Here is a 15,855-nt window from a genome sequence, read left to right as displayed (position 1 = left end):
CATCCTTTTTTCATGGATGGGAAAAGAAATTCTCTATTGAATTATTCTGTGGGAATCAACAAAACCATGACTTTGGCTGAGATCAAACTCATTCTCATCATTACAGATGAGAAACAGAAAATCCTTAAGGAATCTTATGTTTCCGTGCTAATTCAGGAAAACACACATGCAGGACAACATCCTTCGCTCGAGGGAAGGTGAGAAGACAACACAACACACACACGTCCAACGTGGGATATAATGAAATGGAGACTGGGGACAGGAGTGACACGAGCAAGTGGATGGAAGGAAGCAGTACATGAAGGAAGTTGTGTGGGAATGTACAGAGAGAAGGAGGAAAGAGGTGGACAAAAATATTCCAGCATTTCACAAGTTATTTCTGCCTTTTTACCATTCACTGACAAAGCTGCTGTGGTTTTTTGGTTCCCCACTAGACATGAATAGTCTCCAGCATCCTTTGGCTCCAGGTCGTGGATCAGCAGCTCAGCCACGGTGCCCTCCTGCCTCATCTTGTACTTGTTACTGGCCCGGAGAAGAGTTTGTCCCTTCCTCCATTCCACGGGGGCCTCTGTGCCCAGCTGGCACCTCAGGGTGGCTGTCCCACCTTCCACAGCTTCCACAGGCTTCAGCTCTTCCTTGAAGAGCACAGACACAGCTGAGGAGTGAAGCATTCTCAGTTTACTTCATCGTCACCACCTGGTGACCTCACACAGGACTTAAAGCCAACACAAATTCAAATTCTCTTGGCACACACAGCAAAGAAGCTCTGACCTACCTGCACCTCCAGGAATCTGCTGATATTTACAGTAGCAACAAGAGTTTTGGACTAAATAACAAAAAGAACAATTATTTTCTAATAATTAGAACACCAAAATGATTGCCCTTCTGCTGCCCAAAGTTATTGGTCACAGACCTGTAGAAACTTGTTGAGAAAGTGGAGAGAAGAATGGAATATTCTTTAATAAAAGGCACAGCTGAGACCTTTCTTACCTCTTGGCTTAGAGCTTGGACAGTCACCTCTATCCAAAGCATAAGAGACATTTCACAGACAAGAAAATATATTATTTTGTCAGCACCCTTGATTGATATATTTTAGCATGAAGTTATCATCCCAAAAAACAAAGAACATAACGGACCCAGCCAGAGCTGCCTTTCGTGTGTGCTGATCCTTGTTCCTCTGAACACTCTCTGACAGTGCCCAGGGTTAGCAGGACCATGGCAAGAACAACAACAAATGGTCACAAGCAGGTGTCTCATTCCTACCATGGATTTTGACTCGGGCTGTGGTCTGCTGCTCTCCAGTGTCACAGGTGTATCTTCCCGCATCTTCTGGCTCTGCATTATGAATCACCAGCTCTGCCACTGTCCCCTTCTGCTTCATTTCATATTTGGCACTTGCCTGGAGCATGGCTTCTCCCTTCTTCCACACCACGGTGGCATCAGCTTTTGTGAGTTCACAGCGCAAGGAGACGGATTTCCCTTCTTCCACATCCGTGTTCTCCAGGGCTTGTTTGAAAAGCACAGGCACAGCTGGAACACAGAGCCAGGGGTTTAATCAAAATCAAATCCCCCCATGAGAGCTGTCACCTCTTAAATCCTGGCCTCTTCCAAGCGAGCAGAGCAGCCCTAGGCCCTCCACTGGCCGTAGGACACAAGGAGATTCTGCACAAGGAGTAAATCTCTCCCTCTGATGTTACCATCTCACCGTGGATTCCTGGAAATGTGGGGCAAGTTTCTTTTATTTTTAAAAAGGACCTTTCAGATTCTTCTGGGCACCTTCACCTAATGAATTCCCTGCTCCTGCAGGGCTCTGAAATAATATTAATATCCTGTATTTCTCCTGCTTTCTGCTCCAGCACACACTACTGAAGGCAGTGTATTTATTTAAGGGCAGTGGAGAGTGGAGATGGCACCTAAGAGTCTTTGAAAAGATGTTTTGGGGAGTCTGGAGTCTATTAATTACTTGACCAGCTTCAATTTTCCAGGGATTGGATTTATCACATCCTTATGCTCCAGTACTACTGGTCTCCACCTCCAACTCCAGTTTTAATCACAGCCACGTAAAGCAGCTGATAGGGCAGGATCTACAACACAGAGAAAATTAATCCTCTGCACTTAATTTCTTTTTTTTTTTTTTTTTCCAGTGGACAGGTACAGATTGAAAATCCCATATACAGAATATGAGAATATGAATGAAATACATCCAGGTGCCTATAAGGGTGCAATATTACCTTTAAATTTCACTTAAAGATGGTGCTGCCACAAAAAAAAAAAAAATGAAGTGTTATGTGATTTTTGTTTAACAGATCTAATGCAGTGTCATGTGATTTTTGTTTAATAGATCTAATGCAGTGTTATGTGATTTCTGTTTAATAGAGCTAATGCAGAGTTATGTGATTTTTGTTTAATAGAGCTAATGCAGTTATGTGATTTCTGTTTAATAGATGTAATGCAGTTATTGATTTTTGTTTAATAGATCTAATGCAGTTATGTGATTTTTGTTTAATAGATCTAATGCAGTGTTATGTGATTTTTGTTTAATAGATCTAATGCAGTGTTATGTGATTTCTGTTTAATAGAGCTAATGCAGAGTTATGTGATTTTTGTTTAATAGAGCTAATGCAGTGTCATGTGATTTTTGTTTAATAGATCTAATGCAGAGTTATGTGATTTTTGTTTAATAGAGCTAATGCAGTGTCATGTGATTTTTGTTTAATGGAGCTAATGCAGTGTCATGTGATTTTTGTTTAATAGAGCTATTAAGCACTCGATTAAGTGTGGCAATGTCTCAAATTGTACCCACCATTCACTTTGACCCGAGCAGTGGTTTTCAGTTCCCCAGCACTGCAGGTGTAGTCCCCAGCATCTACAGACTTCACATCTCGAATGATGAGCTCTGCCACAGTCCCGTGCTGCTTCAACTCGTACTTCTCACTGGCACAGAGAACAGTGTCTCCCTTCATCCACTTCACCGGGGTGCCAGGTTTGCTGAGCTCACAGGTCAGGCTGACCTGCTTTCCTTCTTTGGCTTCTTCGTTTTGGAGCTCTTGCTTGAAAAGAACTGGTGTTTCTGAAAAAGGGAGTAACACGAATGTTAAAAGAAACACGTGAGGTTGGAAATTACTTTTTTCCTTCAGAATCAGACTTTGCTTTTGAGACAGAAAACCACAGGAATGAAAAAGCATTAGCAAAGAGTAAACAGATCCTGACATCTCACATCTGGCTGCCTGCACTTTACAGCAGCAAAAAAACCAAAAAGCCAAACCTGAGGCCAGATGCTTATTTTCTTTCTAACCACTGTCTGCACTGCTGAAGATGCTGCTGCTCTTACTGCTTTCATTATTAACATCAGTGGCAGATGCTGCACTGCAGTTAATGACACAAACTGTGCTCCTGATGGTTGCTCAGGGCTGGACCACCAGCACAAAAAACATAAAACTTCACTGAGGTCAACTCACAGAAAACACATAGCACACAGAGGAATGGCAAAGCACTTTCTGCCATGATTTCTCACCATAAAAACCCCTAACAGTGTATTTTTTTTTTTTAATCCAGCATGAACACAGACTTAAAACCAGCACAGAGCAAGCACAGAGAGGGAAGCACAGCTGAACGTGGCAGGGTCCCTGTGGAGCTTCCCCTGCAGGCTCTGTCACAGCCTGGGGTTCAAGGCTTTAAGGTGAGTTAGTGCAGGGAAGGCACTGTTGGGGGGAAAAATAAACTCAACTGAAATGTTCAGATAAGGAAAAAATAAGTTCTTCTTGAATTATGCTGTCCTAAGAATATGCAAGTCAGCTACTGACCTGTGATGCACTAAACCTGTGGCTGTTGGAAACTACACCCTATTTTCCTGTTCCCCTTTTACCTCCAGTTTGGGATAGTCAGTGTTACATGAGTATTGAATTTTTATTTTTACTGAATTTCTATTTTTGCATTCTACTGTTCTGATGTGACTGTGACAGATAAAGGGAAATTTTCTAACAGTGAAATTCCTTGTAGATGTCCTTAAGACTTGACTCCCTTGACCTGAATCTGTGGTTTAAATCCTACATCCACCCACACCCTTCTCTGTGAGGGGGAGAATGGGGCTGTTGTGGGAACATTACAAACATGGTTCTTTTCTAACAGAAAATTGTTCATCCAGGTCCTCCTGGAGTCAACACAGATCTTTGTTTTGTGTGTAATGGATATTGAGAAAATAATATTGTGCTACAGAGAGACAGAAATTCAGGATCATTAACAGCCAGCTCTTCTTCATTGCATCATCAAAGTCTTCTCTTTCTTGCACAGCTTCAAATTGGTTCTTTATGCTCTAGAAAACTCCTGTGAGCAGCTTGTCCCTCCTGCTTGGTGCTCTGGGGTTCAGATTGACCATTCCAGCAACCCAAATGCTTTTTTTGTTCATGCTGACTTCCCTAATGCAGCTTCTGATCAGTCCATCCCAAGCTGCACACAGGACATCCTCTGGTCTGGATAAACACAGCCTGTGCCTGTAAAATGCTCCTGACCTGCCCAGGGGAGTGATTTCATTCACAGAGGGATTTAGCTCACAGAGACAGAGCTCCTCCTCAGCCTGGGGCTGGGACAGTGACTCAGGACAGGCAGGGGGGATCTTTGGTGAGCCTGGTTCTGACCCAGATGAGACCCAACCCACTTCCAGCTCAAAGACTCACCTAAGAAGAGAACTTTTGCCTCAGATCAGACACCAACCCTTTAGACCAGAGAATCACAGAGCCCTTTGGGCTGGAAGAGCCCTTTAAAGCTCCTCTAGTCCAACCCCCCTACCATGACCCCAGAGATCTTCAACCAGACCAGGCAGATCAGAACCCCATCCAACCTGATCCTGAATATTTACAGGGATGGAGAATCCACCACCTCTCTGGGCAAACTCCTGCAGTGTTTTACCACCCTCATTGCAAAATCTTCTTCCTTCCATCTAATTAAATTAACACTTTTTTACTTTAAACCATCTCCCCATGTCCTGTCAAGCAGGTGAGCACCTCCTTCCTGGTGATGCTCTTTGGGTGCATTGCTCTGAATAAATCCAGCTGCCTAAAGAAATTACACAGATAAATTTGGGGCTGTGATTCCCTCCCTGGGGAGGGCAATCACCAGAGACAGCTCCAGGAGGTGATCCATCCTTCCTGTGGATTATCTCTTAGCCTGGGGTGTTCTCCTGCTGCTCTCTTTTTGGGGTTTGGAATGAGATGTTCTTTAATGTACCTTCCAACCCAAAATATTTTAGAATTCCGTGGCTCTCTGAGGCACTAAAGTTTCTCAGAGCTAGAGCCAGGTCAGATGAAGGACTCTCCTGTTCCACATTCCTCTCTGGCAGCTCTTCCAGATGACTTGATGAGAACACCTCAGTGCACACCACAAGGTTCCTTTTCAGTGCAGTTTCATGCTTTTAATTCCAATTAATTACTCTGGGCTCAGTGTTAGGACCCAAATCACCCCAAAAGTTCTTAGCCTTGATGGTAATACCTGCCCCACTTTGGGCTGCTCCAGCCTCACACTCACATCTGTCACTGTCTCTTTCTTCTGCCCTGTGAATGACAAGCTTGGCTTCAAACCCTGACTGCCTGATGTTAGATTTGGAAGAATTCCTAAGGCTTTTCCTGTCTTTGCACCACTTCTCAGGGCTGTCTGATCTGGAGGTTTCACACAGAAGGCTCACATCCTCTCCCTCAGTGACTTCAGCATCATCCAGCTCCTTTGTGAAGACACAGAACTTCTTCAAATTCATAGAAAAAACATCTGACATGGTTCAGAAGAGGTGTGGATTTGCACATCACAAGTAATCTGTGAGATTTGGACCCAAGATTGCTTGTATAGAAGCTATAGGTCAGAGTTAGTAACAAATAATTTGGTGTTTGTGACTATAAAGCCCTCAGGAAGTCACCAGTGATGCTCTAAAGTGTTAACTGTTAAATATCTGGAAGAAACTAAGAAGAAAAGATTCCTGCAGAGGAACATAAGTAATTAGCCTTTTGCAAATTAAACCTTTCATTTTTCCATCAATAAAAAGAAATCCATTTGCATTTCTGAAACTTAGTAATATTTGGGCAAATTTTCAACTTTCTAAAAAGGAAAGTTTTCTAAAAAGAAGTTCATAAACAAAAATGTGGTTATTCTAAAAAAAATTTTGATTATGTTCTGACACAGTGGAGACTGTGCATTTTACATCTCTGGGCCATGAGAAGCATTTATATTTTCAGTAAGGAAGCATCTCTCCAATCTCACATTCTTGGGCTGTCTGCCATTTATTTTGTGTCTTTGTCTTTTATTTTGTGTCTACCAAACACTGCAGTTTTACCTCAGTTTAACTCCTCCAGAGAAAAGAATCCATTGTCAACAATGAATAGCAGAGAACACATGCAATTGTGTTTCAAACACATTGCCTTTCAAACAATGAAAACTGAGTATAAAATTTACTGGTTGCTCTTTTTTTTTATTTATTAAATTAATTGATTTCTCCTCATGAATCATCACCTCATCAGCTTGAGGAAAACTGAACGAGGCATCCACTGTATCATCACTGCATTATAACATTCCCATCTAAATCAAATAAACACTCCAAGAGTTGTCCAGGAGTACAAAGAGTTAATTCTCCAGCCATAATTTCAAAATATAATTAATGTTATTCTTGAACATGTACAGGTATACAATGATGGTGGTAAATTTGTAGCATTTTTGCTCCTTTTTTTTCCACCTACCCGCATTAACCCCACTTATTTCTACTCATCATTTCCTCTCCTGCAGTTGTGATGATGGATTTACCTTTAACAACCAAACTGGCAGATGTTTTCTTATCACCAGCTTCAAATGTAATGACCCCCGAGTCCTTCAGTGAGAGCTTTTTCAGCGTTAGCAGGTGATATCCACCAGGCTGGGACTGGATCTCATTAAGTTCATTGGTATGGAGTGGGGTTTTATCCAAAAACCACTGCACTCTGCTATAGTCTACGGGAGAGATTCTGCACTTGAACATGGCAGATTCTCCTTCTAACACAGTGACATCCTCCAGGTCTTCCGTTATTAGCACTTTCTGGCCTGAAAGGAACATAAATACATCAATTACTGGAATCTTCAGCTGCTGGCGTGAAAATTGACGTGGAAAAACTCCCAAGGTTTCCCACATGAGCATTTAAAGTAAGAAATACGTTCACGACAGAGAAGATTGAAACAGGATTCCCCCATATTGACCACAAACCCACTCACAGGAAGATAATATACACAGGACACACACCAAAATAGGGCAAAGACAGCTGTAATACATAAAGCACAACAAGTAGCCAGTACAATGCAAATCCAGGGATGTAAATTTTCTCCTAATGAAATCTCTGGAAAAGTCGGAAGGATGAGTCTCTGACAACATTACTGGGCTCTAAACATCACCATGATGTCTCCCTTGACAACCTGCTTAATTTTCTACAGCAAAAATAATTCCCTTTCTGTGGGATTGGACCACTGATCCCACACCTTCTTTGAGTTTAGCCCAACCTCAAACAAAATGGGAAATGGAGAAAATATCTGACTGTGGATTGGTAAAAAACCCCAAAACATCTTCCCTAAAAACCTCTCTCCATAGATAGATACATCCCTAACTAAAAATAAATATATAAATATAAACACACATACAAAGATAAACCTCACTATAAATATATATAAAATAAGGTTAGCACTGCATACAAAAATATCTCTGATGCTCCTCCTATTTATGAAACCAGCACAGAGATGTTTTACTTTGATGTTTGTGTTTTTTTCCATTCAGAAAAGCTGGTGTTAAACCCCTCAGAGTGAATTCAGACAGCTCAGAGCCTGAGGTTACATTGGGGATTAAACACATTTCTTTGCTCCTTGAGGATGCTGTAGCAGATGATCAGTGGAGGAGTCTGGCTTTACCCCATTGTCTTTAAAACCTACAATAATTAGCAAGTGGATGCTGCTGCACCTCCATCTGCCTATTCCTGAATCATTTCTCCAGAGGCAGGGTTAGATGGGACACTGGGAAAGAATTCTTCCCTGTAAGGATGGGGAGGCCCTGGGAAGCTGTGGCTGCCCCTGGATCCCTGGAAGTGTCCAAGGCCAGGTTGGAGCAACCTGGGACAGTGAAATGTGTCCCTGACCCTGACAGGGATAAGGACTGGATGATTTTTTAGGGTTACTTCCAACCCAACCCATTCCATGGACCATTCTATTTTCCCACCACCTTTTAGGAACCACTCCTGGGAAGAAAAATGGAGAAAAGCCTGAAGGCAAGATAATTTCCCCTCATCCAACATCAGGCACTGTGCAACACATCCATTCTATGTTCACACAGGAGCACCAAGCTCAAGCCTTTGGGGGGTTTAAATCACACCCAAAATACTCCAGATGTAATTTCTTCAAACTGCTCTGCATGTCCAGCTCTACATTCCTATATTTTTGGCCACGTTCTCCTGCCATCACGAGAGAGACAGAACCAGAACTCAGCAGCTCTGCTGCCCTGCTGAGATACAGCTCTGCCTGTGCATGTTTCCTGTGGCAGAAAAGGGACGTAAATCACATTCCTCTCATCCATACCTTGCACAGTTAGCTTGGCCCTGGACTGGGCATCCCCAATGTCACAACTGTAGGTGTCACTGTCACTTTTCTCCAGGTTCTTTACGGTCAGCTGGAGGACTTGTCCTTTCTGGGTGATCTCGTATTTCCTGCCAGCCCTGAGCTCAGCGATGCCTTTCCTCCAGACCACAGAGGATGCAGCTCTCTCACTCTGGCACACAAAAACTGCAGTTCCACTTTCATCCACTTTCAGGTCTGAGAGTTCCTTGACAAAATAATTAGGTTTTTCTGGAAGAAAAATAATTAAAGAAAAAAAAAAAAAGATAGAGGCAGATTTGTCACTCAAACTAATCCTGAGCATCCAGAATCATCTTGGATCCTCTCTGCTCCAAATCATAGAATCATAAAAAAAAAAAAAATCATAGAATCATTTAGGCTGGAAAAGACCTTAAGATCACCAAGTCCAACTATTAACTTAATTAAACCATATTCCAAGTAACCACATCTACACATCTTTTAAATCCCCCCTCTAGCTGTGACACCACCACTTCCCTGGGCATCCCCTTCCAAAGCCTGACCACCCTTTCCATAAAGAAATTTCTTCTTACATCCAGTTTACAACTTGAGACCATTTCCTCTCATCCCATCAGATGGAATGATTCCAAGATCACCAGGTCCCCCTCCTGTCACAGGACATAGCAGGTGAAATATTTCCAGGGAAGTTTAATGCCATGGTCCGTGTACTGGTAAGGTTTCCTCTCGCAGACAACTTTAATCACTCATATTCAAAATAGAGTAATTCAAATTGCCAGTTTTGACTGGCTTGTTACAGAGTTCAGCATCCAAAAGGTGCTTTATCATATCTAATTTTTTTAAGCTTTTAATAAATGATGTTTTTTTAAAACTAAAAACTGATCCTGCCCAGGGAGATGGAGGAGAAAAAATCTCCCATGGTTGTAGATATTTACACCCAACCTCTGAAGCTGCAGCTCCTCTGCACCCTTCAGCTGACCTTGCACGGTGATCCTGGCTGTTGTTTTGGAGGTCTCTGTCTCACAGGTGTATTCCCCACTGTCCTTGACCGTGGAGTCACGGATGATGAGAGTGGCCCGTGTCCCCTCTTGCTGCAGGTCGTATTTCTGGCTTTTCCGGATTGCTTTGCCATCCTTGTACCACCTGATGTTCACATCAGCTTTGGACAACTCACAGCTCAGGCTGATGTCCTGCCCTGCTGGTGATGTTTTATCCTCCAGCTGTTTTATAACCTCAGTAGGTTTTCCTGCAGAGATTGAGAAAAAAAAATCACCAAAAAAGGGATCTTTGAATGAAAAATCATCTCTGTATGGTTGGGTTTTTTTGCAATTCAAATCATAGAATACCAGAATGGTTTGGATTAGAAGTGATCTCAAAGATCATCCAGTGCTACCCCCTGCCATGGGCAAGGACACTTTACACTATCCCAGGCTGCTCCAAGCCCGGTCCAACCTGACCTTGGACACTTCGAGGGGCAGCCACAGCTTCTCTGGGAAACCTGTGCAAGGTTGGAACAAGATGATGGAAGGTTCCTTCCAACCCAAACCATTCTGGGATTTCCTGATTCTATGGAAAAGTACTAACTGCAGATTATGAACTATATCTGAAAATTACTAATTTCTGCTCTCCACTGCCCACCCGGGAGCCTTGGATTATTATCTCTGATGCACAGTCTGGGCTGGAATTATCTGTACACACTACCTAGTGTAGTCAGTTCTCAAATATCTATTACAGACTTCAGCATTTCACTTGGTTTTAAGAAAAAAATCTCGAGAGCTCTTCAAGGCTCAAGGGAAAGCTGCTGTTGACTCAGGCCATAACAAGTGTTTGCTGACACACCCAGGACTTTTCTGATCCTGTTACCTTTCACAACCAGGGAAGCCTTGGAGGTGAGACCACGGGCAGTGAAGATAACCTCCCCAGTGTCATCAGCAATCACATTTTTGATACTCAGTGTGTATTTCCGACCCGCGTTGGAGGCTTTAAATCTCCCCCCGCTTTCCACTTTTCTCCCATTCAGCATCCAGTTGAAGTCATCAATGCTTTCATGGGACAAAATGCACTCAAAGGTGCAATCTTCTCCCTCCTGGATTTCAGTGTTCTTGAGCCTTTTGGTGATGCCAATGTTCAGTTCTGGAGAACAAAAATTGATCAATACAAGTTAAAAATGCTTTTATGATAGACATGAGTAGAGCAATGGCTTTTTTAACTCATAAGAGGGGTTTATCTGCTAGATTGGCAGGACGCCACTGTACTCCTCAGATGGCTGTGACATGGGAAGGATTTTTCAGGCTCAGAATCATCTCAAAGTTGTAGAAAAAAAGAAATGTGAATCTCCTGGCTGTGCTCAGGAAGGACTGAATGAAGAACAGCTCACTGGGGAAAATTCAAGATTCAATGAGTTGGAGAAGAGAAAGGCTGTCAGAAAAGATGCCTCTGGGACAATGGGTGATAGGAGAAATGGGATTTTTGAGTTTATTGACTTGTTACTCCTGGTGTTCAAACCATGTAAAATCAAATTTTTTCTCATTAACATTATGAGTTTGGAAGCCATAAACAATTCTTTGTCCTGCAGGCTGACACAAGAATTAGAAGACAGGCTGAACAGTTGGGTTCCTCAACAGGAATATTGTTGCCCTGCTTTCGTGTTCCTACAATGGACTCTGAGTCACTAGCTCAAAATATGAAACAAGCTGCTTGGGGGATTTTTTGTTCTTAGTTGGGATGTTTTTTTGAGAGATTTTTGCTTTTCTGGCAGGATTTCTGCACTTTAGGAATGTTCAGTAAGAAGCTATTGTCACCACATTCCTGACACTTGATTTTCACTTAAAAAACCCAGATATATTCTCACCAAAATTACCAGGGATTGTTCAGACATTGCAGTATTATGTGAGATTTGTTCAGGAACAGGTGAGTTTGAGTTTGCAGGCTCCAAGTTGGGTAACTCCCTGGGGGCTCCCCTGGCAGGGGAGACCCTCCTGGAGCAGTTCTGTGTCAGGAATGAGAGATTCATTGGACTTTTTGGGTTTTCAGCTTCTGTTTATTGTTCTCTTATCAAAACTTCAGCACACTGTCTGCACCAGACTCTGTGTGCAGGAAAAACAGCACAAAAATGGCCAACAATCTCTTGTTATGAGGCCTAATCAAAAACTAAACTATCAAATTAAGAAGTGACACCTAAATTATTTTCCTTTCTAAACCAATAACTGACCCCTAAAGACCCGCAATACAGATTTTTCTACCCAATTTCAAGATACCACCTAAACCCAAGAAGAAAGAGGAAGAAGAAGAGAGAAGAAAGGAACTCAAGATAACACCCTATATCCTGCATCTTGAACCCATCTATAACATCCTAAAAATCCTAAAACCTAGATTTCTCACCCATGTGACATACTACACTACTCTCTACAAGCTCTACAATCCATTTCACACTTTTGTGGTTTCTGGTTTACCCTGTGGCTTTGGGAGTTTTCTCCATGAATGAGGGTCAAAGTCGGTGCTCCCCTGGGGGTCAGGACACCCCAGAGCAGACAGAGAAATATTCCCAGTGCCCTGGGTTTCCACAGGTGAGACCCCAAAGGACCAAGCCCACCCATATTTTTAACACCCCTTGAGAGGCCACTGTCTACAGCACTTACCCTGAACGCTGACCTTTGATTTGGCAACATCAGTGCCGATGTCACAGGTGTATAAGCCCGCATCTGTCTTTTCAAGGTCATGGATAAGGAGGCACAGGGTCTTCCCAGACTGTATCTCCTCATACTTCTTGCTAGAAGTGATCTTCACACCATCCTTTTTCCAAACAGGTTTGACCTTCTCTTTGGAGACTTCACATTCCAGTTTGATCATGCCTCGCTCCTCACCGAAAACATCATCCAAGGATTTCATGAAGACAGCAGGTTTCTCTGAAGGTCAAGAGGCAAAACAAAGAACAACCAGGGTTTTTGGGACACTTTCAGTTGCTATCAAATATTTAGAGACATTATTAAACCCTTGGCAACATTGCTGATACCAATGCAGAACCTAAACCAGTGTCACCCTCCAGCACCCCCAATTCCTTCGTCCTGCTCTCAATCCTTCATCCTGCTCCAAATCCCTTCACCCCAAGATTGTGTTGACACGAGGGGCTGCCCTGCCCCAGGTGCAGCACCTCCCACTGGCCTTGTTGAACCCCAAGAGGTTTACATGGTCTCACTTCTTGAGCATGTCCATGTCCCTTTGGATGGCACCTCAACCCTCAGGCATGTCACCTGCCCCACTCAGTTGGTAGTCACCTGCACACTCACTGAGGGTGCCCAAGAACGTGTTAAACCACAGAAACACAGCTGTGTGACTGAGCTTTTGGACATATGAGGGACAGCAGGAAACTGATTTCTCATGGCTGTTTGAATCCAGCTCCAGAACTGATGTATTAAAAACCATAGAATTACAAACTATCCTGAGTTGGAAGGGCCCCACAAGGATCATCCAGTCCAACACCTATCCCTGCACAGACACCCCAACAACACCACGCTGTCCCTGAGAGCGTTGTCCAAACACTCCTGGAGCTTTGCAGCCTTGGGACCATGATCATGCCCTGAGGAGCCTGTCCACTGCCCACCACCCTCTGGGGGAAGAACCTTTTCCTGAAATCCAACCTAAACCTCCCATGACTCAGGCCCAGCTGTCTCCTCAAGTCCTGTCACTGGCCACCAGAGTGAAGAGATCAGTACCTGCCCTTCCACTTCCCCTCACATGAAGATGTTGAAGCCCACAGCAATGTGTCCCATCAATCTTCTCTTCTCCAGCTGACCAAACCAAGTGACCTCAGCTCCTCCTCTCAAGGCTTCCCCTCCAGACCCTTCACCATCCTCATGGCTCATATTTAATAACTTTTTTAATCTATTAAGCAGAATTTGATCCTGCTTACCAAATTCCCATGAATTTGGTAAATAATGGCTCATTTGCAACTCTCATTTTCATTCAGGAGCATGATCTGGACCCACCTATCACCTTCAGCCGCACGGTCTCTGACACCTTGTCTGACTTCATTGTCACCGTGCCAGCATCCTCAGGCTTCACCTGCTTCATGGTCAGCATGTAGCACTTGCCAACGTTCTTGATGTCATTGAAGTTGTTGGTGTAGAGGAGGGTGCCGTTGAGGAACCACTCCACGTCCTCGTCATCGTGGGACAGCTCGCAGGAGAACACAGCAGAACTGTCCTCCTCAATCTCCACGTCCTGCAGGTGCTTCAGGACCTCTACGTTGCGGGCTGAGGGAAACCAAGAGGCACCATCATCATCATGATTCAGTTGTTATCACAAACAATTTCATGGAGTTTATTAGATGATTTGTTCTGGTCTCCTGCACACATTTGGTCACCATGTTTGGCTCACTTGGTTCTGCACTTGCTCCAAAATGAAAAAAAAAAACTATTAGAAAGGCTAATTAAGATTGTCTAGAACCCTCAGTTCTCTTTTTATATATAAATCAATCTGGAGGTTTTGTTTGTGTTTTATTTAAAAATAAGTTTTTTTTTTTTTCTAAAATGATGTTACAGTATCCCTAAACATCCCACAGTGCTCCATCTCCTGTGTGCTTGTCACTGCACACACAGACACATTTTCACTGAATTGTCCCTCATTTCCAGGGAATCTGTAACACAGAGGATGAGATGAAGACAATGATTTTGGCCACAAAAGCAAAGTACAAAGAGATAAAGCAAGTTGCTCAGGTTTAGGGAGCAAGAGGATTTTAAGTCTTTTCTTTCCCAGTCCTTGGGCAGAGAATTCTTGCAGCTTCTCTGCTCATGGAATGTTGTTTTCAAGGATGAGATAACTTAGAAGAGGGTTTGGGACTATTATTTTTTATTTTTAATATACATACTTGTTTGGATAGAATGGAGTCACAGAATCATTTAGGTTGGAAAAGACCTCTAAGATTGAGTCCAACCATTCCCCCAGCACAGCCAAGGTCACCATGAAACCACATCCCCAAAACTTTTCAATCCCTCCAGAGATGCTGACATCACCACTGCCCTGAGTATTTAATTTCAATGTTTGACAACACATTCAATGAAGAACCTCTGCAAAGCCAAGCTGCTACCAAGAGCTGCTCCCTGGACTTTTGGAAATGATTCTACAGCTCAGCTCCAAGTCTTTCTGGAAGTGACACAGTGAACATCTTTTCTTGCAGTGTCACCTGAAGGGAAGAACTGGATAAAAACAGTTCCATGCCCAGATGGGATAGAATAACACTATGAATAATAATTGTATTCAGATATATAATAGTAGCTATAAAATATATTTAAAGCAGGTAGACAAATGCATAACAATACAAATGCATAACAATAGCAGACAGACAAGCTGACACAGCGGTCAGGAAATGAAAACCACAGCCAAGATCACCAGAATAAGAAGCCTGTGGCATTTTGGCATAAAGAATATTTTTAGTTAAAAGCACCGGAGGTCTAATTCCTTGTGTGAAATGGACAATAATGTGCCTTGACAAATGTTAATTTGTGCCTTACCCACTTGGTGCCCTCCCACATGCATTACCAACTTCACAGCAAGAGATGGATTTCAGGACTGTGAAATCAGCAGTTTGCTTGTGGCACTGCATTTATATAAAATTAGAAGATAACTCTGGGAAATCTACCTCTCCTCAGGAGGAAGAACCTTGAGTAAAACAGAGAATCATAAAGAGCAGGACCAGGCCAGCCCTGCTGCTGGAAACCTCTCGTACCTTCAACGCTCAGCATGGCTTCGGTCTCAGCGATGCCAGCCTTGCACTTGTACACGCCGGCATCCTCGGGCTTTACTTTCATGATCTTGAGCTCTGCTGAGTACTGGTCCCGCTTGATTTTGTACTTCTCTGAGGGCTCAATGAGCACTTGGCCCTTGAACCACTTCACGTGCTTTGGGGAAGGCCTGAAGTCACAGGACAGGATGACCGAGTGTCGCTCCAGGACGGTCTTGTCCTCCAGCTTCCTGGTGATCTGGATGTGGTAATCTGCCAAGCAGGGGTGGGGAAGAGGAATGGATCAATCTAAAGAAGAGGAAGGTTTTAATCTGTATTTCATGCCCATTAATTTCATATATGACTTTCTGTTTCATGAAGTGCTCAGTTCCTGCTACAAGTGTCTTTAACAGAGCTCATTTGTCACTACTGGACATGAAATGAGTACACAGAAGCTTGGTAAGTTCAAAAGAGTAAAAGAGCTAATTTTATTTCTGACCACACAATATATAGAATTCTAAAAGTGACTGTGGATTGGAGGATGAATTTGCCACCTCTCT

The 15,855-nt window shown here is 43.1% G+C and overlaps 1 protein-coding gene across 45 annotated transcripts in view; it reads right to left on the bottom strand.

Annotated features, from left to right (window-relative positions):
- The window catches only part of OBSCN (obscurin, cytoskeletal calmodulin and titin-interacting RhoGEF), a 178,855-nt gene that overhangs the window by 110,317 nt on the left and 52,683 nt on the right, over window positions 1-15,855 (bottom strand). For 34 of the 45 annotated variants that reach the window (XM_085562435.1, XM_031503758.3, XM_085562403.1 and 31 more), the window contains 10 exons: window positions 15,302-15,568; window positions 13,563-13,829; window positions 12,216-12,482; window positions 10,441-10,710; window positions 9,557-9,823; window positions 8,566-8,832; window positions 6,781-7,053; window positions 2,804-3,070; window positions 1,264-1,530; window positions 392-655 (listed from right to left, as the gene is read on the bottom strand). In XM_085562435.1, coding sequence (XP_085418561.1) covers window positions 392-655; window positions 1,264-1,530; window positions 2,804-3,070; window positions 6,781-7,053; window positions 8,566-8,832; window positions 9,557-9,823; window positions 10,441-10,710; window positions 12,216-12,482; window positions 13,563-13,829; window positions 15,302-15,568 — 2,676 coding nt within the window. The remainder of the gene's footprint in view (window positions 1-391; window positions 656-1,263; window positions 1,531-2,803; window positions 3,071-6,780; window positions 7,054-8,565; window positions 8,833-9,556; window positions 9,824-10,440; window positions 10,711-12,215; window positions 12,483-13,562; window positions 13,830-15,301; window positions 15,569-15,855) is intronic. The other 11 variants (XM_085562450.1, XM_085562458.1, XM_085562470.1 and 8 more) reach the window with 2 other exon arrangements.

Source organism: Lonchura striata, chromosome 2 (genome assembly GCF_050655825.1).
Source record: "Lonchura striata isolate lonStrDom1 chromosome 2, ASM5065582v1, whole genome shotgun sequence".
Lineage (NCBI taxonomy): Eukaryota > Metazoa > Chordata > Aves > Passeriformes > Estrildidae > Lonchura > Lonchura striata.
This window is presented reverse-complemented; position numbering and strand designations above follow the sequence as displayed.